At 42.6% G+C, this 26,389-nt stretch overlaps 1 protein-coding gene across 3 annotated transcripts; it reads left to right on the forward strand.

Moving 5' to 3' along the window:
• Positions 1–345: 345 nt before the first annotated feature.
• On the forward strand, positions 346–19,232 carry nicn1 (nicolin 1). Of its 3 annotated transcripts, none has more exons than XM_071336847.1 (8): positions 346–597; positions 1,416–1,499; positions 10,696–10,841; positions 12,447–12,620; positions 13,324–13,437; positions 13,635–13,703; positions 17,932–18,036; positions 18,278–19,232. In XM_071336847.1, the coding sequence occupies exons 3-8, from the start codon at positions 10,710–10,712 to the stop codon at positions 18,317–18,319; spliced, it is 636 nt and encodes a 211-aa protein (XP_071192948.1). In that variant the 5' UTR covers positions 346–597; positions 1,416–1,499; positions 10,696–10,709; the 3' UTR covers positions 18,320–19,232. The 3 variants fall into 3 exon arrangements, with proteins under 3 accessions (XP_071192948.1, XP_071192949.1, XP_071192950.1); XM_071336848.1 differs by having other exon boundaries at positions 350–472; XM_071336849.1 differs by lacking the exon at positions 346–597 and adding an exon at positions 1,210–1,241.
• Positions 19,233–26,389: the final 7,157 nt, after the last annotated feature.

A 26,389-nucleotide genomic window follows, 5' to 3' on the forward strand; every position in this document is an offset into this window, starting at 1 on the left:
TCACTCACAGTATAGCCTAATCAGCCCCTAAACTGGCTTTAATTTCTAAGCAAGTGCTATGGATAAATGCTAGGGAAGATGAAAACCCACTGCTGATTGCTGCAGTTTCACACCTGTTACACCTATCATCTAGTCTAGTTACTACCAACCCAAGATGGAGCTCTGCAGGGCCATTTCTCTGTATTTGTATTGAAAACATGGTTGATCAGATATCATTGGCACGTCATGGATACATTTTGCAGTCTCAACTTTGCGATTGATTTAGCCAATTATGGTGACGTCATCCCATATCTCCGTTTTTTTGCTGTGACGCTGTTCCTTTAAATATCTGGAGTCGCCATAGTTACACATTCAGGAAATGGCAAATTCATTGGCAGCATGCCCACTGCTAGTCCCACGGCGACGTCTAGAACTGTTTTTACAGTCATTTCACCGTCTGTAACCGAAGGGAAAACAGTGCACACACAACACAGTAAGCTAGGACATCGACATCTAGCAACCTTTGCTGTTCTATATTGACATCCGAGGGGAAGGAAAACGGTCCAACTGGTTGCTAGCTTGGTGGTTAGCTAGCTACCGCTAACTCCACAATCAGCTGTGAGTAGCTAACTTTAGCTAGCTACCGCTAACTCCACAATCAGCTGTGAGTAGCTAACTTTAGCTAGCTACCGCTAACTCCACAATCAGCTGTGAGTAGCTAACTTTAGCTAGCTACCGCTAACTCCACAATCAGCTGTGAGTAGCTAACTTTAGCTAGCTACCGCTAAATCCACAATCAGCTGTGAGTAGCTAACTTTAGCTAGCTACCGCTAACTCCACAATCAGCTGTGAGTAGCTAACTTTAGCTAGCTACCGCTAACTCCACAATCAGCTGTGAGTAGCTAACTTTAGCTAGCTACCGCTAACTCCACAATCAGCTGTGAGTAGCTAACTTTAGCTAGCTACCGCTAACTCCACAATCAGCTGTGAGTAGCTAACTTTAGCTAGCTACCGCTAACTCCACAATCAGCTGTGAGTAGCTAACTTTAGCTAGCTACCGCTAACTCCACAATCAGCTGTGAGTAGCTAACTTTAGCTAGCTACCGCTAACTCCACAATCAGCTGTGAGTAGCTAACTTTAGCTAGCTACCGCTAACTCCACAATCAGCTGTGAGTAGCTAACTTTAGCTAGCTACCGCTAACTCCACAATCAGCTGTGAGTAGCTAACTTTAGCTAGCTACCGCTAACTCCACAATCAGCTGTGAGTAGCTAACTTTAGCTAGCTTGCTAGCGTATGTAGCAAACGTTAGCTGGCGTGTCAGCTTTCTTTACAGTCGCCCTTTTCCTCCCAACCTGTCCCACCCAATAATTATTTATTTGATTGAGCTCAATTCAGTGATCATTGCTATCTGAGTGTTATAAAATTGTCTTCTAGCTTTGCTGCAGCCACACAGACGGGGCTAGTTCGCTGTCCAGGGTGCTGAAGTTGATCATATTTGCTTTGCAGCCATAAACCAAGGTTAGTGTTGTATGATTTTCATAAAGCCATCAAAATGTAAATATCAGTTGAGTTTGGTGATGTTTGAAAAAATGGTGTTCGATTTGATTAGGATCCCCATTAGCCGACGCCAATGGCACAGCTAGTCTTACTAGGGTCTGACACAACATAAAATACATTAAGACTGTACAATTTACATATATTTAGAAGATTAAGTTACACGTACATGACAGTACATACACACAACAAGCAGGTCACATGGGGGGGGGAGAGGCGTTGTACATGATATGTTATTTTATATTTGAAACCAGGTTTGCTGTTCACTTTGACTATATGAGATGGGAGTTCCATGCAATGATGTACATGAACTACATATTGTTCTGGTCCTGGGGACTGTGAAAAGACCCCTGGTGGCATGTCGGGGGGGGGGGGTAGTATGTGTGTCAGTGCTGTGTTTGAGTTGACTATGCAAACAATTAAGAATTTCTAGCACATTACTGTTTCTTATAAAGACAAGAAGGGATGCAGTCAGTCTTTACTCAACTCAAGAGAGACTGGAATACACGGTGTTAATATTAGCCCTCTGATTACAATGCTTCACGAGGTCCTTCTTTGCAGCACTTAACTATATGACTGGACAATAATCAAGATAAGATAAAACTAGAACCTGCAGGAGTGTGATGTCAAAAAACCAGAGCATATTTTTTTATCACGGACAGACCTCTCCCCATCTTTACAACCATTGAATCTCTATGTTTTGACCATGGCAGTTGTGAGTGCCCTTCTCTATAAGCATGCTGAAAGTCTGTTGTTAATTTGTTTACAGAGAAATAGCATTGTATTTGGTCAAACACCATTTTTCCCCAACAGTTTCCTAAGAGCTGGCAGCAAGCTGATAGGTCTGCTGTTAGAACCAGTAAAGGCCGCTTTACCACTCTTTGGTAGTGGAATGACTTTGGCTTCTCCCCAGGGCTGAGGACAAAGGCTTTCCTCTAGGCTCAGATTATAGCCACTCCTATCTGTCATATCTTTAGAGTCAGCTACCATCCTCAGTAGCTTTCCATCTAAGTTGTCAATGCCAGGAGGTTTGTCTTTATTGATCAATAACAATCATTTTCCCACCTCTCCCACACTAACTTGACAAAATTCAAACAAAAAATGCTTTTCTTTCATTACTTATTTTGCTATCCATGAATACGACGGCTTAATGTTCGTTGTTGGCATTTCCTGCCTACGTTTGCCCACTTTGCCAGTGAAGTAATCTTTAAAATAATTGCCAACATCAAATGGTTTTGTGATGAATAAGCCAACTGATTTGATGAAAGATGGAGTTGAATTTGTCTTTCTGCCCAATAATTTCAGTTAAAGTACTTCCATCATTCTTTATATCATTGATCTTGGCTTCATAATACAGTTTCTTCTTCTTTTTGTTGAGTTTAGTCACATAACTTCTCAATTTGCGGTAAGTCAACCAGTCAGATGTGCAGCCAGACTTATTAGCCACTTCCTTTTGCCCATCTCTTTCAACCATACAGTTTTTCAATTCCTCATCAATCCATTGAGCCTTTACAGTTCTAACAGTCAGTTTCGTAACAGGTGCATGTTTAGCAATAATTGGAAGAAGCAATTCAATAAATAAATAATGTGCAGCGTCTGGATGCTCCTCATTGATCACATCAGACCAACAATCATTTTTAACATCATCCACATAAGAGTCATATCAGATCTCTTATACACTATTTCAGGGCCAGCTTCGGAAACTTTGGCTTTTCTGGATATAGTCACTATATTGTGATCACTGCATCCAATGGGTACGGATAGAGCTTATGAACAAAGCTGTACATTTTTTATCAATACATGTAGATGATCTTGGTTCTGTAGTGTTTGTAAACACACTGATAGGTCGATTAATATCCTGAACCAGATAACAGACACTGGCTACAGTGAGAAGCGTCCTCTTGAGTGGACAGCTTAATGAAAACCAGTCAATATTCAGGTCCCCAAGAAACTAGACCTCTCTGTTTACATCACATACACTATCAATCATTTCACACACATTATTGAGATACTGACTGTTAGCACTTGGTGGCCTATAGCAACACCCCCAAAATAATAGGCTTTAGATGAGGAACCTACAACCACAACACTTCAATAACACGTGACATAAGAGCTTCTCTAAGCATTACAGAGATATGGCTCTGAATATATACAGCAACACCTCCCCCATACATATTTCTGTCTCTTCTATAGAAGTTATGTCCTTGTATTGCTACTGTTGTATCATCTAATGAATGATCTAAGTGAGTCTCAGAAATGGTTAATATATTATCTGATGTTAGCAAGTTAAAGATTTTATGAAGACTATTTCTAAAGCTACATACACAGAGTGGACAAAACTTTAGGAACACCTGCTCTTTCCATGAGACAGACTGACCAGGTGAATCCAGGTTAAAGCCGTGATCCCTTATTGATGTCACTTGTTAAATCCACTTAAATCAGTGTAGGTGAAGGGGAGGAGACGGGTTAAAATCTCAATATTAGGAATGTGTTATTAGTGCTTTATAAACTTATTATTATTATTATTTAACCCTTTCCTGGGTAGTATATCAAAGATAGACATAATATGGAAAAGTACAAACAATGAAAGTGTGTGTGTGTGTGTGCGCTGCGGGGTTGAAGCTACGACCCCATAGGCTATGCCCTCTCATCCCCTCAAGGCTTGTGGGAGGGAGGGTGGACAATGAGCCTGTCATAGCGGATGTAAGCACGATTCTCCTGCTCAATCATCACGTGATATGTTCTGATTTATCTGGAATTCAATTTTATTCAAATAGAAACAGATCTGGTTTCCCAAAATCCTCTTTGGGCTGAGTTCATCCTTAGAACTTTCGTAGGAGCATCGTTAAATCTCAGAGTTGTTTCCCAAACCCGTCGTTATTAACGTTGCACTTGAAAAACGGTCGTAATCTAACGTCTGCCTCAGACCACTTTCCCCGAACAGTTAACTGCGTCGTTAGATGCTTTTAACCACAGTACATCTCCGTTAAATATAAAATCACTTGGTTTATCCGTCTCTCTGTGACCGCCAATAACTTCAGAACAAAGTTGACTACAAAATAAAAAGTTGCCAATATCTTTGCAATTGATACAAACAATAGACGTATAAAAATATGCTTCAAATGAGATGACTGCATTAAAATAGTAAGCGGTAGCCTAGGCGATAGGCCTATTTCAAACATATTTAAATAGTAAGCGGTAGCCTAGGCGATAGGCCTATTTCAAACATATTTAAATAGCCTACATTTCATGTTCAACCAACTCAATTCTATTTTGCTACTTGTAGGCTACTGTCTGTAATTTGTTTCTATGTATTTCATGATGTGTAGCCTAACATGCGTACAATGATTTGCCAAATCGGTGATTTTTATTTTTTATAGGGAAAGCATTAGAATAAGACCCCTCAATATTTGCAGCCGTAGGTGGTAATACAGTAAGTCCTAAAAGTATTGGGACAATAACACATGTTGTTTTGGTTCTGTAGTCCAGCACTTTGGATTTGAAGTGATACTATGGGGTTAACGTGCAGACTGTCAACTTTCATTTGAGGGTATTTTCATCCATGTCGGGCGAACTTTTTAGAAATTACAACACTTTTTGTACATAGTCCCCCCCCCCCCATTTAAGGCCGTTTCAGAAGACCAAAAGTATTGGGACAAATTCACTTATGTGTATTGAAGTAGTGAAAAGTATTTGGTCCCATATTCCTAGCATGCAATGGTTACATCAAGCTGGAGCAAACTTGTTGGATGCATTTGCTGTTTTGTTTTGGTTGTGTTTCAGATTATTTTGTGCACAATAGTAATGAATAGTAAATTATGTATTGGATCATTTTGGAGTCACTGTTATTCTAAATAAGAATAGAATATGTTTATAAAAACTTCTACATTAATGTGGATGCTACCTACCATGATTACAGATAATCCTGAAAGCATTGTGAATGATAATGAGTGAGAAAGTTAGACACAAAAATATCATACCCCCCAAAAATGCTAACCTCCCCTGTCTCAAACACAACATCCTGGGGTGTATTCACTCGGAACCAAACGGAACCAAACTAGGAGGGACCTACGTACCTGAATGTATCCAATAGAAACTCTCACTTTCGTTGCAAAAGGTTTTATTACAGTAGAAAGAGGAGGAAGGGAAGCGCTACTAAGGTACACAATAGTACATGTTGGTAGACAGAAGGTGCTCTTTGGTAAAAGGGGTGAATTGGTCATCAAAAAGAAAGGAGGACCAAGGCACTCTTCATATAATTAATTAAAATGCCTTTATTAGTATGGCATGTTCAATAGAAACAACGTTTTTAAAAATCCGACGTGTTTCGGCTGCATGGCCTTTGTCAGGGAGTACAAAGAAATAATAATACAATGTCATCTTTTGAACAGCTTTTCCAATTAGCCCTAATTAGAAGAGGGAGTGGTTACAAAATTGATTGGACACACCTAGTAAGCAATACTATACACATTAAAAAGTGAAATACTGAAGCTATGTTGTCATAAAAATACAACTCCAAGCTAGAAGTATCAGGACATTTAGAAAGGTAGTTCTAACCTTAAATATGACTGGGAGAAGTGTCAAGAATAACACAGCAATATATTCCATAGTACACTAGAACACAGCAAAACATGAACAACAACAGTCTAAACATAGCTGAGGGCAATTGAGCAAAATGTCCACTAGATGACAGCAAATGGACCCATCACAACCCTACAGGAAGGGTGAGAAATCCATATCTTCTTTTAAACCAGGGTATTTAGTGGCCTGTAGTTTGTAAATCCCAAAACTTTCCCTTTGGTTTAACTGTTTAAGATGGTCCCCTTTTCTAATAGAGGCCGGAATATGATCAATACCCATAGCTTGTAGGGAGGCTGGGTTGCCATGGTGTAGGGACTTGTAGTGCCTTGCCATGGGGTAGTTCATTGCCTACCCGTATGGCGTACTTGTGTTCCGCTAAGCGGTCCTGAAGGCGTCTCTTTGTCCGTCCAATGTAGGACACCTTCCACAGTGGACATTCCAATCTATAGATGACATGAGTGGTTTTGCAGTTAATGAAATGCTTGACGTAATACTCCATTTTGGAAGCTGTGTCAACAAAATACTTCTTCTGTGCAATATTTCTGCAATGGTTGCAATGGTTACATTTAAAAGAGCCCTTGGGTTTGTGGTCAAGCCAAGTTTTTTGAGAGTCACCCGGAAGATAACTGTGGACTAATTTGTAATTTAGGGTAGGACATCTCTTAAAGCTTATGACTGGTGGCTCAGGAAAGATTTGGCGTAGTAGCGTATCACTTTGGATGATTCCCCAATTATTTTTAATGATTCTTTTAATGTTCTCTGCTTCAGTGCTGTATTTTGTAACAAAATACACACTCTCTGATGCATCACGAGGAACTCCCCTTCGCAACAAGTTCTCTCTGTCAAGTAATCCAGCCCTTATACCTGCATCTGTCAGGACCTGAACGCTGTAGCCCCGATTCAAGAAGCGATTCTCCAATTCAGCAGATTTGACACTGTAGTCTGTTTCCTGATTGCAAATTCTGCGGACTCTTTGGAATTGGCCATATTGAATATTCTCTTTTAGCCTTTTGGGGTGAAAGCTGTCTGCCCTCAGAATGGTATTCCCATCTGTAGGCTTCCTAAAGATTGATGTGTGCAAACAACCTTTGTCATTTTTACTGATGTCGAGGTCCAAAAAAATGAATGTTATCCTTGCTGTACTCCATAGTTAGTTTGATGTTAGGGTTGATGCTGTTAAGGTATTGGTGGAAGGAAATAAGTTCATCTTCTGAGCCGGACCAAAACAGGCCAACATCAATATAGCGTCCCCACCATATATTCCGGTCAAAGAAATGTTTATTAGAAGGATCCAAAATGAAGTCATTTTCCCATTTTCCCAAGTACAAACCAACGTAGGAAGGGATGTAGCAAGCTCCCATGGCACATCCTTTGACCTGTTTAAAAATACGGTCCTGAAAGATAAAGATGTTATGATTCAGAGTCCATTCAGTCAGTGAGACAATGAATTCTGTAGGAGGCATCTCAGTTTCAGGCCGGGTACTCAAAAAATGGTGCATCGCTGCCAAACCTTGTTCATGTTCAATGGTGGTGTATAGAGACTCCACATCCATGGTGACTAAAAGGGAAGCTGTACCTATATTCTTCAATTCCTTAATTTTGTTCAACACATCTGTGGCATCTTGAAGATAGGCTGGAAGTGACGTCAGAAAAGGCTTAATAAAGTAGTCAATGTACTTAGAGATGGGTTCTGTCAGACTTTCATTACCACTAATGACTGGTCTGTCTGGGGGATTTTTAAGATTTTTGTGGACTTTTGGAAGAAGGTCAAATACGCAGACTGCCATTGAAAAGAAATTTGAACTCAGTGTCTGAAATGTAGCCATTCTCCTTAGCTTCTGTGAGGATCCCTTTCAATTCAGTTTTAAGGTCCTCTGTGGGGTTGAAGGTAAGAGATTGGTAGAATTCATCATTGTCTAATTGACGGTAGGCTTCTGTCACATATTTGTCTTTACTCCACACTACTGTAGCGCAATCTTTGTCTGCTTTTTTAACCACAATCCGTTAAGTTTTGGACAATGATTCAACTGCATCCCTCTCTGTCTTAGAAAGATTACGTCGTGTTTGGTTGGAGTCAATTTTACCCTTAAAACAGATTCTCCACATCAAAATTCACTTTCTTGGCAAATGTATTTAGTGTGGCATTCTGGGACTTGGGCTTAAAAGGTGTTTTTGAGGGAACAGAAACTGCCTGACCTGAGACACTGGTGTCTGTAGTTGGAGAGATGTTTTGCTTGTACCAGGCCTTCAGATGTAGATTCCTGTAGAAACGAAATAGGTCAATCTTTGTATTAAATTCATTAGTTGAATATGTGGGGGCAAAGGACAGTCCTTTAGACAAGACCCTTATGCAATCATCAGAAAGGGGTTCTCCAAAAATGTTGATCACAGCTGTAACGGCTGTCGTCGGTGGAAGAAGGTGAGGACCAAGGTGCAGCGTGGTAAGTGTTCATGATATTTAATAATAATCAAAACTGAACACTGAATAACAAAACAACAAAGAAACAACCGAAACAGTTCTGTCTGGTGCAGACACACAAAGACTGAAAACAACCACCCACAAAACCCAACACAAAACAGGCTACCTAAATATGGTTCCCAATCAGGGACAACGATTGACAGCTGCCTCTGATTAAGAACCATATCAGGCCAAACACAGAAATAGAAAATCATCGAAAAACTAACATAGACAACCCACCCAACTCACACCCTGACCATACTAAAACAAAAGACAAAACAAAGGAACTAAGGTCAGAACGTGACAACAGCCTTGTTCTGGTCCTGCTCCGTGTGGTTGGATAGTCTTGATTTCTTCCTCCCCCTCCGTGTTGGCCTCTTCCGCGTCCTCTCCCTCTCTTGTTGAGGAACCTGCGTGACTCCTCTTCCTGATCTAAAAAATATTGGGAGGAGCTGGCCTCTGAGCGTCTGGGGTAATCCTCATCGTCACTGCTTGTAAAGTTGAAAGAAACAGATCTAGGCTTCCTTCTCTGCGGATGTGATTCTGAATTCTTGTGTGTTGGTTTTCTCCAGGCAAAGACCTTGCCATCTCTATAGTCTACTTCATCTTTTCTACATTTTCTTAGCTTGTCTTGCTTCAATGTCAGAGTGAATGTGTCTACTTTCTCTTCCAAGATCTCATCACATTGTGCTTTGTTAGAATTGTCACTATGTTCTGTGATTTTCAGTTTTACTTCTTCAATTTCTGTTTGGACTACTTGTCTGTCCTTTTTAGATTATTCTATTAGAAGTAGCATTAGGTCAAAAGAACACTTGTTGAGAATAGCCTCCCATTTATCTCTAAATTCAGTTTTACCTTGTGCTCCATTAGCTGGACACTTCATAATACGGAGTCCTCTGGGGATTAGGCCTTTCCTCCAATAGTCAGACAAGGTGATAGAATTGAGGTCAAGTTTGGTATCTTTCTCCATCAGGTGCTGCAACCCTGCCTCACTACAAGCTATGAGTATTGATCATATTCTAGCCTCTATTAGAAAAAGGGACCGTCTTAAACAATTAAACCAAAGGGAACGTTTTTTTATTTTATTTACAAACTACAGGCTACTAAATACCCTGGTTTAAATGAAGATATGGATTTCTCACCCTTCCTGTAGGGTTGTGATGGGTCCATTTGCTGTCATCTAGTGGACATTTTGCTCAATTGCCCTCAGCTATGTTTAGACTGTTGTTGTTCATGTTTTGCTGTGTTCTAGTGTACTATGGAATATATTGCTGTGTTATTCTAGACACTTCTCCCAGTCACATTTAAGGTTAGAACTACCTTTCTAAATGTCCTGATACTTCTAGCTTGGAGTTGTATTTTTATGACAACATAGCTTCAGTATTTCACTTTTTAATGTGTATAGTATTGCTTACTAGGTGTGTCCAATCAATTCTGTAACCACTCCCTCTTCTAATTAGGGCTAATTGGAAAAGCTGTTCAAAAGAGGACATTGTATTATACTCCCTGACGAAGGCCATGCAGCCGAAACGCGTCGGATTTAAAAAAACGCTTTTTCTATTTACATTTAAGTCATTTAGCAGACGCTCTTATCCAGAGCGACTTACAAACTGGAAAGTTCATACATATTCATCCTGGTCCCCCCGTGGGGAATGAACCCACAACCCTGGCGTTGCAAGCGCCATGCTCTACCAACTGAGCCACACGGGACCACAATTGAACATTGAACATGCCATACTAATAAAGGCATTTGAATTAATTACATGAAGAGTGCCTTGGTCCTCCTTTCTTTTTGATGACCGGTTTTATTACAGTGTTTGACTAATGAATACACCCATGATTTCCCTGTTTTTATAGCTTGTCCTCCTCATCGCATCCCTGATTTATATTGTAGTGAATTCAGGGCGGCTAGCCTCGACCGGGAACCCAGGTCCAGTGACTGTCAACCCAACACCTCAGCCGTTACACCAAGAGATCCAAACTTCTTGATGAGGTTGCTAGGTGTTGGATTAAGGTCCCTGCAGTATGCATTGTTGCTTGATTCTGCTGCTGAGTCCTTTCTCAACAGGAGTATTAAAGACTCTGTTGCCTGTACTGATCACATCCCTGATCTTTCAACAGGAGTAGCTAATAATATGAGCCTAAACACCGTCCCCTGTACCGTGAAGCCTACTGTCACCTTGCAGATTGGAGATGCTGAGACTGATTCATCTCGTCCCGGTGTCTATGTCATAGACGTTACTCTTCCTATAGGACAGACTGTCAACGTGAGTCAATAAAACCTGACGGTCATTTTACTATTTCTTATTTTTTTATACTCTGTGTTTTCCTCCACACACTTGGTCAAATGATAGGTAGGCTATGTGAGGTAGGCTATTTTCTTTCAAAGTGAGTCACTTCGTTCGAGGCCGGGCTTTTCTACAACTTTCAAGCTAGACATCATTGCAACTCAACCATTGTCCACATGCAGTAACATACAGTACAAGTCAAGAGTTTGGACACACCTACTCATTCCATGCATTTTCCATATTTTTACTATTTTCTACTTTGTAGAATAAAGCTATGACATGAAAACTATGAAAGAACACATATGGAATCATGTAGTAACCAAAAAAGTGTTCAACAAATCAAAATATATTTTATATTTGAGATTCTTCAAAGTAGCCACCCTTTGACTTGATTACAACTTTGCACACTCTTAGCATTCTCTCAACCAGATTTATGAGGTAGTCACCTGGAATGCATTTCAATTAACAGGTGTGCCTTGTTAAAAGTACATTTGTGGAACTTATTTCCTTAATATGTTTGAGCCAATCAGTTGTGTTTTGTCAAGATAGGGCTATCTTCTGTATACCACTCCTATTTGGTAAAATACCAAGTCCATATTATGGCAAGAACAGCTCCAAATACGCAAAGAGAAACAACAATCCATCATTACTTTAATACATGATGGTCAGTCAATCTGGAGAATTTCAAGAACTTTGAAAGTTTCTTCAAGTGCAGTCGCAAAAACCATCAAGCGCTATGATGAAACTGGCTCTCATGAGGACCGCCACAGGAAAGGAAGACCCAGAGTTACCTCTGCTGCAGAGGATAAGTTCATTAGAGTTACCAGCCCCAAATAAATGCTTCACAGAGTTCGGGTAACACATCTCAACATCAACTGTTCAGAGGAGACTGTGTGAATCAGGCCTTCATGGTTGAATTGCTGCAAAGAAACCACTACTAAAGGACACCAATAAGAAGATTAGACTTGCTTGGGCCAAGAAACACGAGCAATGGACATTAGACAGGTGGAAATCTGTTCTTTGGTCTGATGAGTCCAAATTTGACATGTAATTAAAATTCAAGGCACATTTAACCAGCATGGCTACCACAGTATTCTGCAGCGATACGCCATCCCATCTGGTTTGCGCTTAGTGGGACTATCATTTGTTTTTCAACAGGACAATGACCCAACACACCTCCAGGCTGTGTAAGGGCAGTTTGACCAAGAAGGAGAGTGATGGAGTGCTGCATCAGATGACCTGGCCTCCACAAATCACCCGACCTCAACCCAATTGAGATGTTTTGGGATAAGTTGGACCACTGAGTGAAGGAAAAGCAGCCAACAAGTGCTCAGCATATGTGGGAACTCCTTCAAGACTGTTGGAAAAGCATTCCAGGTGAAGCTGGTTGAGAGAATACCAAGAGTGTGCAAAGCTGTCATCAAGGCAACAGGTGGCTGATTCCATATGTGTTATTTCATAGTTGTGATGTCTTCAATATTATTCTACAATGTAAAAAAATAAGAACAACCCTTGAATGGGTAAGTGTGTCCAAACTTTTTTTTCTGGTACTGTACATATAATCTGTGTCTTATTCACTCCTAGATCCAGGAGATCTCCTTTAAGAACTACTACACAGCATACGTGTCTGTGCGTCTGCTGAGGAGAGACGGGGAGGGGGCCGGTAAATGGACTACATGTCTGAGGAACCACTGTCTGATGCCCAGCCCACATACTGAAGAGGGTTCACAAGACTACTGCTCTGTCTACCGACAACAGGTTAGGGGAGAGAGGGGGGAGAGAGGGGGAGAGAGGGAGGGATAGATGGGGGGAGGGAGAGAGAGCGAGGGGGGGAGGGAGAGAGAGCGAAGGGGGGAGGGGAGGAAGAGAGGGGGGGGGGTAGAGCGAGGGGGGGGGGGGAGGGAGCGAGGGGGGAGAGGGAGAGAGAGGTTGAGGGGGAAAGAAAGAGAGGGTGAGGGGGGGGTGGGTGGTTTAATTATAAAAGGTGGTAAAGGTCATATAAGATGGAAGGAGGGAGGGTGAAGAAGTATAGCAGAACAGGTCAAGACATTAGGAGGTATATTCTGATGATGGCTTTATTTGTACTGTACATCTGGCTGAAATATTCATCACCAAATGCTCCTGAGCCATTTCATATGGACTCTTGAGAAACCTTGATGTGAGTAACACAAAGCCAATGCATTCACATTCTGTAAATGTATCTTGCTTTTTAAAATAAAGCATCACAGCTCAGGTTTGCTTAGTTTTTGGTAAGTTGATCTTGGAGGTAAACCAAATGATAGTTTGGCTTACTTCAAGTAGCAAATAAGCTAATTTACATAATTTGTGGAAGCCATATTTCCTGATTGGTTCAGTATGGGTGTTAGATGTGGAAGCCATATTTCCTGATTGGTTCAGTATGGGTGTTAGATGTGGAAGCCATATTTCCTGATTGGTTCAGTATGTGTGTTATGGTTGTTAGATGCTGATTGAACCAGACAATGTGACTTCAGTGAGACTGATCCTACGACAGCCGTCATCAGCCTGGTTGAATTTCAGCGTGGAGGACATCAAAATACACCCCTGTTTAAATGAGGTAAGTCACTTAAAAATGTATAGAGGGTTGTACTGTATGATCAAATAGAAAGAAACCTCAATCATTGTGCCTCTGATCAGCAGGCCTTGCAGCATAACTGGCTAAGGTTGGGGGTGTACTGAGTAGTGGAGTTGAGAAACACTGCCAATGAAGATGTTTCCACAATTTTAAAGTACATTCATTCACTCTTCTTCCAGGATTCAGAGTGGGACATTCCTGATTGGTTGTCAGACCTCACACAGGTGGACCAACTGTGTGATTTACAGGTAAGGCTCTTATCAACCAGTTGGTTCTCTTCAATAGAACTATCAGCCCTTATAGACTGTATTCCAGTATTCTAACTCCTACACCCCTTAGGTATCTCTCATAGTCCAGTATCATTTCCCCCTTAGGTATCCCTCGTAGTCCAGTATCATTTCCCCCTTAGGTATCTCTCGTAGTCCAGTATCATTTCCCCCTTAGGTATCCCTCGTAGTCAGTATCATTTCCCCCTTAGGTATCCCTCGTAGTCCATTATCATTTCCCCCTTAGGTATCCCTCGTAGTCAGTATCATTTCCCCCTTAGGTATCCCTCGTAGTCAGTATCATTTCCCCCTTAGGTATCCCTCGTAGTCAGTATCATTTCCCCCTTAGGTATCCCTCGTAGTCCATTATCATTTCCCCCTTAGGTATCCCTCGTAGTCAGTATCATTTCCCCCTTAGGTATCCCTCGTAGTCAGTATCATTTCCCCCTTAGGTATCCCTCGTAGTCAGTATCATTTCCCCCTTAGGTATCCCTCGTAGTCAGTATCATTTCCCCCTTAGGTATCCCTCGTAGTCAGTATCATTTCCCCCTTAGGTATCCCTGTCAGTATCATTTCCCCCTTAGGTATCCCTCGTAGTCAGTATCATTTCCCCCGTAGGTATCCCTCGTAGTCCAGTATCATTTCCCCCTTAGGTATCCCTCGTAGTCAGTATCATTTCCCCCTTAGGTATCCCTGTCAGTATCATTTCCCCCTTAGGTATCCCTCGTAGTCAGTATCATTTCCCCCTTAGGTATCCCTCGTAGTCAGTATCATTTCCCCCTTAGGTATCCCTCGTAGTCCATTATCATTTCCCCCTTAGGTATCCCTCGTAGTCAGTATCATTTCCCCCTTAGGTATCCCTCGTAGTCAGTATCATTTCCCCCTTAGGTATCCCTCGTAGTCAGTATCATTTCCCCCTTAGGTATCCCTCGTAGTCAGTATCATTTCCCCCTTAGGTATCCCTCGTAGTCAGTATCATTTCCCCCTTAGGTATCCCTGTCAGTATCATTTCCCCCTTAGGTATCCCTCGTAGTCAGTATCATTTCCCCCTTAGGTATCCCTCGTAGTCCAGTATCATTTCCCCCTTAGGTATCCCTCGTAGTCAGTATCATTTCCCCCTTAGGTATCCCTCGTAGTCAGTATCATTTCCCCCTTAGGTATCCCTCGTAGTCAGTATCATTTCCCCCTTAGGTATCCCTGTCAGTATCATTTCCCCCTTAGGTATCCCTCGTAGTCAGTATCATTTCCCCCTTAGGTATCCCTCGTAGTCCAGTATCATTTCCCCCTTAGGTATCCCTCGTAGTCAGTATCATTTCCCCCTTAGGTATCCCTCGTAGTCCAGTATCATTTCCCCCTTAGGTATCCCTCGTAGTCAGTATCATTTCCCCCTTAGGTATCCCTCGTAGTCAGTATCATTTCCCCCTTAGGTATCCCTCGTAGTCAGTATCATTTCCCCCTTAGGTATCCCTCGTAATCCAGCATCATTTCCCTCCAGGTATCACAGGTCCAGGTTGTGGTGTGGGTCTGGAGATGGCTGAATAGGCCCATCTGTGACCTGCAGATCTTGTCTCAGTGGGGGCACGTATAGTTCATCCTATCACTGGGAGTTGTTGTTCGTGACCTTTGCCCTTTTCCCAGCTAGTAGTGTTTTTTTTGTTCGGCCTGGAAAAGTTGTGTTCCAGTGAGGATTTTGGTCCTCCGTGAGGAGTTGTCAAGGACATTTGGTTTACCTCTTGTTAGGATTCCATTTTCTTCAGGTGTTCTTTGAGGTTATCCCGGAAACACTTTTTCTGACCTCCAGGGACACGGGTTCCATCTCTGAGCCGGGAGTAGGAGACTTGTTTAGGTAGCCTCGCGTTGCTCATCCTCACGAGGTGACCTGCCAATTGGACTAAAGGTTTCATAATGGTGGCTTCCACCCTGGAGGAGTTGGTTGTCTCCAGGACAAGGATGTTTGGTTGTCTCTCTTCCCAGCTGATGTTCAGTATCTTCCTGAGGCATTGTTGGTGAAAGGGGCTTGGTTTGTTTGTGATATACATTCCACGTTTCAGCACCGTAGTGTAGGAATGAGTTTATCAAAGGCAGCACTAGCTGGAGCAATCCGATGTTGGATTTCATCTTCATTTAGGATATTGCTAGAGAGGTGGCTACCTAGGCATGGGAAAGTGGGCATTTTCAAGCATTACATTGTTAGTGAGGGGTCGGCAGGTGTGCTTTGTTTTACGTGCGTGTTAGATCCACCCTGCTGTATGCTTCCGGAAATATGTTGACGAAGGCCTGGAAGGCAGCTTCTGAGCAGTCATTGACCTGGGCATCATCTGCATGCTGAAATTCTACAACAGAAGTGGTTGTGGTTCTTGACTTGGCTCTGAAACGGTTGATATTGAATATGTTGCCGTCGGTCCTGTAGGTGGTATGTATGCCTCTGGGGAGTCTACTCTCTGTCAGGTGGACCCTTCCAGCCAGGAAGATGGTGAAGAGAGTTGATGCAGTGTGATCCAGCCTTGCTTTAATCTGGTCCTTATCTCGATTGGCTCTGTGGTTTCGCCACCAGAGAGAATGACAGCCTTCGTACCATCATGCAGGAAGCGGAGGATGTTAACACATTTTGTAAGGGCAGCCATATCAGGAGGATTCTCCACATGGCTTCACAGTTAACAGAGTCACAGTCCTTGGTCAGATGGAAGAATGCCATGTCAAATCTAATTTTATTGGTCACATACACATGGTTAACAAATGTTAATGCGAGTGTAGCAAAATGCATGTGCTTCTAGTTTTTGGTGATGTCATTTACAAAATAGCCTCCAACACTCTACTTCTCAAATTGGATGTAGTCTATCACAGTGCCATCCGTTTTGTCACCAAAGCCCCATATACTACCCACCACTGCAACCTGTATGCTCTCGTTGGCTGGCCCTCGCTTCATATTCCTCGCCAAACCCACTGCCTCCAGGTCATCTATAAGTCTTTGCTAGGTAAAGCCCCGCCTTATCTCAGCTCACTGGTCTCCATAGCAGCACCCACCCGTAGCACGCGCTCCAGCAGGTATATTTCACTGGTCACCCCCCAAAGCCATCATCTCCTTTGGCCGCCTTCCAGTTTTCTGCTGCCAATGACTGGAGCGAATTGCAAAAATCACTGAAGCCGGAGACTCATATCTCCCTCACTAACTTTAAGCACCAGCTGTCAGAGCAACTTACCGTTCATTGCACCTGTACATAACCCATCTGTAAATTGCCCACCCAACTACCTCAACCCCATCTTGTTATTTATTTTTCTTTGCTACTTTGCACCCCAGTATCTCTACTTGTGCATTCATCTTCTGCACATCTATCACTCCAGTGTTTAATTGCTAATTTGTAATTATTTCACCACTATGGCTTATTTATTTCCTTACCTCCCTAATCTTACTACATTTGCACACACTGTATGTAGACTTTTCTATTGTGTTATTGACTGTACGTTTGTTTATGTGTAACTCTGTGTTGTTTTTGTAGCACTGCTTTGCTTTATCTTGGCCAGGTCACAATTGTAAATGAGAACTTGTTCTCACCTGGCCCACCTGGTTAAATAAAGGTGAAATAAATAAGTTGCGTCACAGTGTAGGCAGCAGCCTCCTCTGAGTTAGTGATTGCCGTAGTCTCTGCTCCTGGAGCTTCTCTTGGAGTCAACGGGCTGAGAATATCAAGTCTGAAGTTCCTCTGCCGGGTCGAAATCCACTGGTTTTTGGCGAGGGATAGGAGTCTGTTTAGTAGGTTTCTCGCAAGTATTTATCCAGCGGTGGCAAGAAGGGGAACGCGCTGTAGTTGCCACAGTCCAACTTGTCCCCTTTTCTTGAAGATGGTGACGGCGATGGGATCTTTCAGTTCACTGGGAAGATCTTCATGACTTCCTCATTCCAGATCCTGACCGTAAGGCAGGGGATCCTATTATCCATTATCCTCCACACACACAAACACTGTCATCTTCTGGGAGAAGTTGTGTCTTCCTGGTCAAAGAGCTTTTATTAAACACATCATAAAAGAGAATATGGAAACACAGTATTTATTATGTTGTGTCTCTAGGGGTCTTCCAGTTCCTCAGACTAACACAGATAGTCATCTTCCCTGTCAATTACCTTTAGAAAAACACTAACCCTTTATACAACATGGCGACATAAAATAAAAAAAATAATATCCGTTACAATATTGTTGTTTTGTTGTGTCTCTAGGGTCTTCCAGATCCTCAGACGGTATCTTCCAGTATTCAGCAGATGTGGGCGTTAACAGAGGTCATGCAGACCAATCAGACCACTGCTTCCATAGGCCGCTTCGATGTAAGACGTGTTCCTATTGTTTATTTACACATGGAGTCAAACGCACATCACTTTTCCTGAGGTTGTGGGAGAGAAAGATCTAGAAAGTATAGAAGGGCCTGTATGCTTCAACACTTTTATTGGTTAACAATGTTGTATCCTGGACCCAAGTCTTTGTCAGTTGGTATCGATTCCATTTTGTTTTCAGCTCGTTTATGGTCAACTCATTTCATTTTCATCCTTCTTCTGTGTTTCTGGGCAGGTTGATGGCTGCTACGATATCAACTTGCTGTCCTTCACTTAACAAGGAATTGACTGGAGGTTCATTTTACAATGGTGTGAAGATCACCATTGTTATCTCTCCCAAAGTATATTTGATTAATTGCCTGACGATGTTATATTTAAGTTTTATGAAAAGTATGTATATTTATTTGTGAAACACTGTAAACTTTAATATGTTTTTATTTTTTTGTGTGTGTGTTTTTTTTAAACACCTCGGCCACCTTTGCCACTCATGATTGTAACTTTGTTTATTATACAAGATGCATGGTGGCCTTCAGCCAGATGAGGACAGTAGTGCTTCTTGAATGAGACCGAGGAGCCACTGTTAACTATCTGAGATGTGGATATAGCATGCTGGCTGGGGTTCCGGGTGGTTTGCAGTCTCCAATTCTCTTTTTTCTATTTAAAAAAATTAATAAAAATTACCTTTTTATTTAACTAGGCAAGTCAGTTATTCTTATTTACAATGACGGCCAACCCCGGCCGAACCCTAACCGGGACGACACTGGGACTCCCGATCACAGCCGGTTGTGATACAGCCAGGAATCTAACCAGGGTCTGTAGTGACGCATCTAGCCCTGAGATGCAGTCCCTTAGACCGCTGCGCCACTCTGGAGGCCAGGATATAGCATGCTGGCTGGGGTTCTGTCTACAATTCTCTTATTGTAAGTTATTCATGAATAATTATGAATGTCTAATTTCCCTTCAATGCAAACATAATCTACATCAACGTTGTACTGAAGAAGGAAGTGAAGGAATTGTTATGCTATATATTGGTGGCTTTATAAGATGATCATAAATGCTCATATAGCAAGTCATTCATTCAACACATAGGCTCTGTTATTATATTCCTGTATCCTGCAAGCAACCAACTGTTAAAGTGTTAGGTCGGTCTCCTACGGAACTAATTAAATAAATGTCAATTCCAAAAAAAAGCAAAGTTCAAAAGATTCTCTTGTTTTGCTCCAATCCCCCCCCCCCCAGAGGGCGAAGAGAGAGAGAGATTGACTCAGAGGGGAATTACACCAGAAATGGCAACCTATTCTCGACATAGTGCACTACTTTTGACCAGAGCCTTATGGGTTCCCTATGGGTTCTGGTCCAAAAGTAGTGCACTTTGTAGGGAACTAGTGTGCCATTTGGGACACAAGCGTAGACTGATGTAGGGCTTGACTTTTCTCTCTAATAGACTGCAGTACGAATCTCTCTCCCAACTCCTGGTAATATATCAAGTAGAAAGCGCTCTCCTCCCCTCTGTTTTTGTGTTTTTCAACTGATGACCTTTAGAGAAAGTAGAAATCTCTTGAAGACACCCCATACAGTGCACCTCTTTTAACCAGGGCCTTTATCTTCCCAGGGTGTTTCACTGGCAGTATCTATGATATATTGGAGGTCCCTGTTCTGCAGTCTGTCCGTCCTGGATGTACAATATTGGAGGTCCCTGTTCTGCAGTCTGTCTTTCCTGGATGTACAATATTGGAGGTCCCTGTTCTGCATTCTGTCTGTCTGTCCTGGATGTACAATATTGGAGGTCCCTGTTCTGCAGTCTGTCTGTCCTAGATGTACAATATTGGAGGTCCCTGTTCTGCAGTCTGTCTGTCCTGGACGTACAATATTGTTGGTCCGTGTTCTGCAGTCTGTCTGTCCTGGATGTACAGATTCCATTCGAAGATACGCTACATTACAAAAAATATGTGGACACCTGCTCGTTGAACATCTCATTCCAAAATCATGGGCGTTCATATGGAGTTGGTCCATCCTTTGCTGCTATAACAGCCTCTTCTGCAGCCTATAACAGCCTCTTCTGGGAAGGCTTTCCACTAGGTGTTGGAACATTGCTGCGGGGACTTGCTCCCATTCAGCCACAAGAGTATTAGTGTTGGGCGATTAGGCCTGGCTCGCAGTCGGCGTTCCAATTTATCCCAAAGTTGTTTGATGGGGTTGAGGTCAGAACTCTGCACAGGCCAGTCAAGTTCTTCCACACCAATCTCGACAAACAATTTTTGTATGGACCTTGCTGTCATGCTGAAACAGGAAAGGGCCACAAAGTTGGAAGCACAGAATTGTCTAAAATGTAATTGTATGCTGTAGAAATGTCCCTTCACTGGAACAAAGGGGCCTAGACTGAATCATGAAAAACATCCCCAGACCATTATTCCTCCTCCACCAAAAGAGAGAGAGAGAGAGAGCAGTTATTTATGGACAGATCAATTCCGGGTCATGAATCTGCACTGCAATCCTTTATTCAGATGACAAGACCTGGAAAGACATCTCTCCCAAATGTCACCCTTATTCCCCTATACCAGTGGTTCTCAATCCTGGTCCCGGGGACCTAAAAGGGGTGCACATTTTAGTTTTTGCCCCTAGCACTACACACCTGATTCAAATCAACAACTCCCAGGACCAGGATTGAGAACCACTGCCCTAAATAATGCCTTTTTACCAAGGTCCCATAGGGTTCTGATCAAAAGTAATGTACTATATAGAAAATAGAGTGCCATTTGTGAAGCACCCCTGATAAGTTATTAGAATGGCCTTGATGTACTGCATGCAGACTAGCGGTTAGAGCGTTGTGCCAGTAACCGAAAGGTTGCTGGATCAAATCCCCGAAGCTGACAAGGTTAAAAAAAATTAAACAATAATCTGTCGTTCTGCTTCTGAACAAGACAGTTAACCCACTGTTCCCCTGAACAAGACAGTTAACCCACTGTTCCCCTGAACAAGACAGTTAACACACTGTTCCCCTGAACAAGACAGTTAACCCACTGTTCCCCTGAACAAGACAGTTAACCCACTGTTCCCCTGAACAAGACAGTTAACACACTGTTCCCCTGAACAAGACAGTTAACCCACTGTTCCCCTGAACAAGACAGTTAACCCACTGTTCCCCTGAACAAGACAGTTAACCCACTGTTCCCCTGAACAAGACAGTTAACCCACTGTTCCCCTGAACAAGACAGTTAACACACTGTTCCCCTGAACAAGACAGTTAACCCACTGTTCCCCTGAACAAGACAGTTAACACACTGTTCCCCTGAACAAGACAGTTAACCCACTGTTCCCCTGAACAAGACAGTTAACCCACTGTTCCCCTGAACAAGACAGTTAACACACTGTTCCCCTGAACAAGACAGTTAACCCACTGTTCCCCTGAACAAGACAGTTAACCCACTGTTCCCCTGAACAAGACAGTTAACCCACTGTTCCCCTGAACAAGACAGTTAACCCACTGTTCCCCTGAACAAGACAGTTAACACACTGTTCCCCTGAACAAGACAGTTAACCCACTGTTCCCCTGAACAAGACAGTTAACCCACTGTTCCCCTGAACAAGACAGTTAACCCACTGTTCCCCTGAACAAGACAGTTAACCCACTGTTCCCCTGAACAAGACAGTTAACCCACTGTTCCCCTGAACAAGACAGTTAACCCACTGTTCCCCTGAACAAGACAGTTAACCCACTGTTCCCCTGAACAAGACAGTTAACCCACTGTTCCCCTGAACAAGACAGTTAACCCACTGTTCCCCGGTAGGCTGTCATTGTAAATAAGAATTAGTTCTTAACTGACTCGCCTAGTTCAATAATAAATGTTCATCTTGGATAGCATTAAAATGTGCCGAGCCTTTCTCCCTGTGGATTCAGTGTCTGACACAGACAGGCTCCTCCTCTCCTCACGCTGTCACATACAGTAATGAATCACCCAGGCCGGATCCCAAATCGCACCATGTTTCCCTTTGTAGTGCACTACTTTTGACCAGGGTCTATAGGTGCAATGCAGGTTGCAGTCCAAGTCATATTTCATGCAATTCTTTCTACCTTTTTTTTCCCCAGTAGGTGAAACAAGAAAGGTTGAATGGATCTACAGTATTACAGAGAGAGGCTACAGTATTACAGAGAGAGAGACTACAGTATTACACAGAGAGAGACTACAGTATTACAGAGAGATAGACTACAGTATTACACAGAGAGAGACTACAGTATTACAGAGAGAGAGACTACAGTATTACACAGAGAGAGACTACAGTATTACACAGAGAGAGACTACAGTATTACAGGGAGAGAGACTACAGTATTACACAGAGAGAGAGGCTACAGTATTACACAGAGAGAGACTACAGTATTACAGAGAGAGAGACTACAGTATTACACAGAGAGAGACTACAGTATTACAGAGAGAGAGGCTACAGTATTACAGAGAGAGAGACTACAGTATTACACAGAGAGAGACTACAGTATTACAGAGAGATAGACTACAGTATTACACAGAGAGAGACTACAGTATTACAGAGAGATAGACTACAGTATTACACAGAGAGAGACTACAGTATTACACAGAGAGAGGCTACAGTATTACAGAGAGAGAGACTACAGTATTACAGAGAGATAGACTACAGTATTACACAGAGAGAGACTACAGTATTACACAGAGAGAGGCTACAGTATTACAGAGAGAGAGACTACAGTATTACACAGAGAGAGACTACAGTATTACAGAGAGAGAGACTACAGTATTACACACAGAGAGAGACTACAGTATTACAGAGAGAGAGACTACAGTATTACACAGAGAGAGAGGCTACAGTATTACACAGATAGACTACAGTATTACACAGAGAGACTACAGTATTACACAGAGAGGCTACAGTATTACACAGAGAGAGACTACAGTATTTCAGGGGAGAGGCATCTAAGCAAAATAAATTAAGGCTTTAAAGAACCAGAGGATTTTAAGGTTTAACAGCACAGGAGTTGATTTATGAAAGGTGAGGTCACTCCGTTGTTAATGTTTACATGAAAATTACATGAATTAACATTAACATACAATGAAGTTAGTTCGTAGATTACAGAGCAACTTTGCATTTGATTCTCTCTGTGAGAAACTACACACCCGGTGAGCACAGGATGTTGAAAATAACTCATAGGGCAGGACTTGATATTATAAACTGGGTGGTTCGAGCGATGAATGCTGACGGTCGTGTTATATCAGACTATATCAGACCGTATACCACGGGTATGACAAAACATTTATTTTTACTGCTCTAATTACATTGGTAACCAGTTTATAATAGCAGTAAGGCACCTCTGGTTTTGTAGTGTGTGTGTGTGTATATATATATATATACAGTGCTGTGAAAAAGTATTTGCCCCCTTTCTTGATTTCTTATTTTTTTGCACATTTGTCACACTTAAATGTTTCAGATCATCAAACACATGTTAATATTACACAAAGATAACCCAAGTAAACACAAAATGCAGTTAAGTGATACTTTTATTTATTAAGGTTAAAAAGCTATCCGAACCTTCATGGCCCAACGTGACAAAGTAATTGTCTCCCCCTTGTTAAATCATGAATTTACTGGTTAATCACATTTTATGGAAAACTGAGTTCAATTTCACTAGCCACACCCAGGCCTGATTACTGACAGACCTGTTAAATCAAGAAATCACTTAAATAGAACCTGTCTGACAAAGTGAAGTAGGACAAAAGATCTCAAAAAGCAAGACATCATGCTGCGATCCAAAGAAATTCAGGGAACAGATGAGAAACAAAGTAATTGACATCTATCAGTCTGGAAAGGGTTACAAAGCCATTTCTAAAGCTTTGGGACTCCAGCGAACCACGGTGAGAGACATTATCCACAAATGGAGAACATTTGGAACAGTGGTGAACCTTCCCAGGAGTGGCCGGCCAACCAAAATTACCCCAAGAGCGCAGCGACGACTCATGCAAGAGGTCACAAAAGAACCCACAACAACATCTAAAAGAACTGCAGGCCTCACTGACCTCAGTTAAGGTCAGTGTTCATGACTCAACCATAAGAAAGAGACTGGGCAAGAATGGCATCCATGGCAGAGTTCCAAGGAGAAAACCACTGCTGACCAAAAAGAACAAAAATGCTCGGATCACTTTTGGCAAAAAACATCTTGATGATCCCTAAGACTTTTGGGAAAATATTCTGTGGACTGACGATGCAAAAGTTGAACTTTTTGGAAGGTGTGCGTCCCGTTAAATCTGGCAGAAAAGTAACACAGCATTTCAGAAAAAGAACATTGTACCAACAGTCCAATATGGTGGTGGTAGTGATGGTGGTGGTAGTGATGGTGGTGGTAGTGATGGTAGTGATGATGATGGTAGTGGTGGTAGTGATGATGGTGGTGGTAGTGATGGTAGTGATGGTGGTGGTAGTCATGGTGGTGGTAGTGTGATGGTCTGGGGCTGCTTCAGGGCCTGGATGACTTGCTGTGATTGATGGAACCATGATTTCTGTTCTCTCTGCTCTCTAATCCTGAAGGATAATGTCTGGCCGTCAGTTCGTGACCTCAAGCTGAAGCACACTTGGGTTCTGCAGCAGGACAATGATCCAAAACACACCAGCAAGTCCACCTCTGAATGGCTTAAACAAACTAAATTAAGGTTTTGGAGTGGCCTAGTCAAAGTCCGGACTTGAATCCGATTGAGATGCTGTGGCGTGACCTTAAAAGGGCGGTTCATGCTCGAAAACCCTCCAATGTGGCTGAATTAAAACAATTATAAAAAGAAGAGTGGACCAAAATTCCTCCACAGCGATCGATGTGAAAGACTCATTGCCAGTTATCACAAACGCTTGATTGCAGTTGTTGCTGCTGAGTGGCACAACCAGTTATTAGGTTTAGGGGGGCAATTACTTTTTCACAAAGGGCCATGAAGGTTCGGATAGCTTTTTTCCCTTAATAAATAAAATCATCACTTAACTGGATTTTGTGTTTACTTGGGTTATCTTTGTGTAATATTTAAATTTGTTTGATCTGAAACAATTAGGTGTGACGAATGTGAAGAAAAAAATTAAAATCAGAAAGGGGTCAAATACTTTTTCACAGCGCTGTGTGTGTGTATATATACACTGCTCAAAAAAATAAAGGGAACACTAAAATAACACATCCTAGATCTGAATGAATGAAATATTCTTATTAAATTCTTTTTTCTTTACATAGTTGAATGTGCTGACAACAAAATCACACAAAAATTATCAATGGAAATCAAATTTATCAACCCATGGAGGTCTGGATTTGGAGTCACACTCAAAATTAAAGTGGAAAACCACACTACAGGCTGATCCAACTTTGATGTAATGTCCTTAAAACAAGTCAAAATGAGGCTCAGTAGTGTGTGTTGCCTCCACGTGCCTGTATGACCTCCCTACAACGCCTGGGCATGCTCTTGATGAGGTGGCAGATGGTCTCCTGAGGGATCTCCTCCCAGACCTGGACTAAAGCATCCGCCAACTCCTGGACAGTCTGTGCTGCAACGTGGCGTTGGTGGATGGAGCGAGACATGATGTCCCAGATGTGCTCAATTGGATTCAGGTCTGGGGAACGGGCGGGCCAGTCCATAGCATCAATGCCTTCCTCTTGCAGGAACTGCTGACAAACTCCAGCCATTGTCTTGCATTAGGAGGAACCCAGGGCCAACCGCACCAGCATATGGTCTCACAAGGGGTCATGCTGGAGGATGTTGGAGGATGTTGCAGGCAGCAGAACGTTCTCCACGGCGTCTCCAGACTCTGTCACGTCTGTCACATGTGCTCAGTGTGAACCTGCTTTCATCTGTGAAGAGCACAGGGCGCCAGTGGCGAATTTGCCAATCTTGGTGTTCTCTGGCAAATGCCAAACGTCCTGTACGGTGTTGGGCTGTGAGCACAACCCCCACCTGTGGACGTCGGGCCCTCATACCACCCTCATGGAGTCTGTTTCTGACCGTTTGAGCAGACACATGCACATTTGTGGCCTGCTGGAGGTCATTTTGCAGGGCTCTGGCAGTGCACCTCCTGCTCCTCCTTGCACAAAGGCGGAGGTAGCGGTCCTGCTGCTGGGTTGTTGCCCTCCTACGGCCTCCTCCACGTCTCCTGATGTACTGGCCTGTCTCCTGGTAGCGCCTCCATGCTCTGGACACTACGCTGACAGACACAGCAAACCTTGCCACAGCTCACATTGATGTGCCATCCTGGATGAGCTGAACTACCTGAGCCACTTGTGTGGGTTGTAGACTCCGTCTCATGCTACCACTAGAGTGAAAGCACCGCCAGCATTCAAAAGTGACCAAAACATCAGCCA

The sequence above is a fragment of the Salvelinus alpinus genome, chromosome 12 (assembly GCF_045679555.1).
Source record: "Salvelinus alpinus chromosome 12, SLU_Salpinus.1, whole genome shotgun sequence".
NCBI classification, from domain to species: Eukaryota; Metazoa; Chordata; class Actinopteri; order Salmoniformes; family Salmonidae; genus Salvelinus; species Salvelinus alpinus.

Excerpts from the sequence above, each read along its gene's own strand:
- nicn1 (XM_071336847.1), top strand. The coding sequence starts at position 10,710 with ATGAGCCTAAACACCGTCCCCTGTACCGTGAAGCCTACTGTCACCTTG. Across the intron at positions 12,621-13,323 it reads GCTCTGTCTACCGACAACAG|ATGCTGATTGAACCAGACAA; the intron begins GTTAGGGGAGAG and ends TATGGTTGTTAG. Across the intron at positions 18,037-18,277 it reads CTTCCATAGGCCGCTTCGAT|GTTGATGGCTGCTACGATAT; the intron begins GTAAGACGTGTT and ends GTTTCTGGGCAG.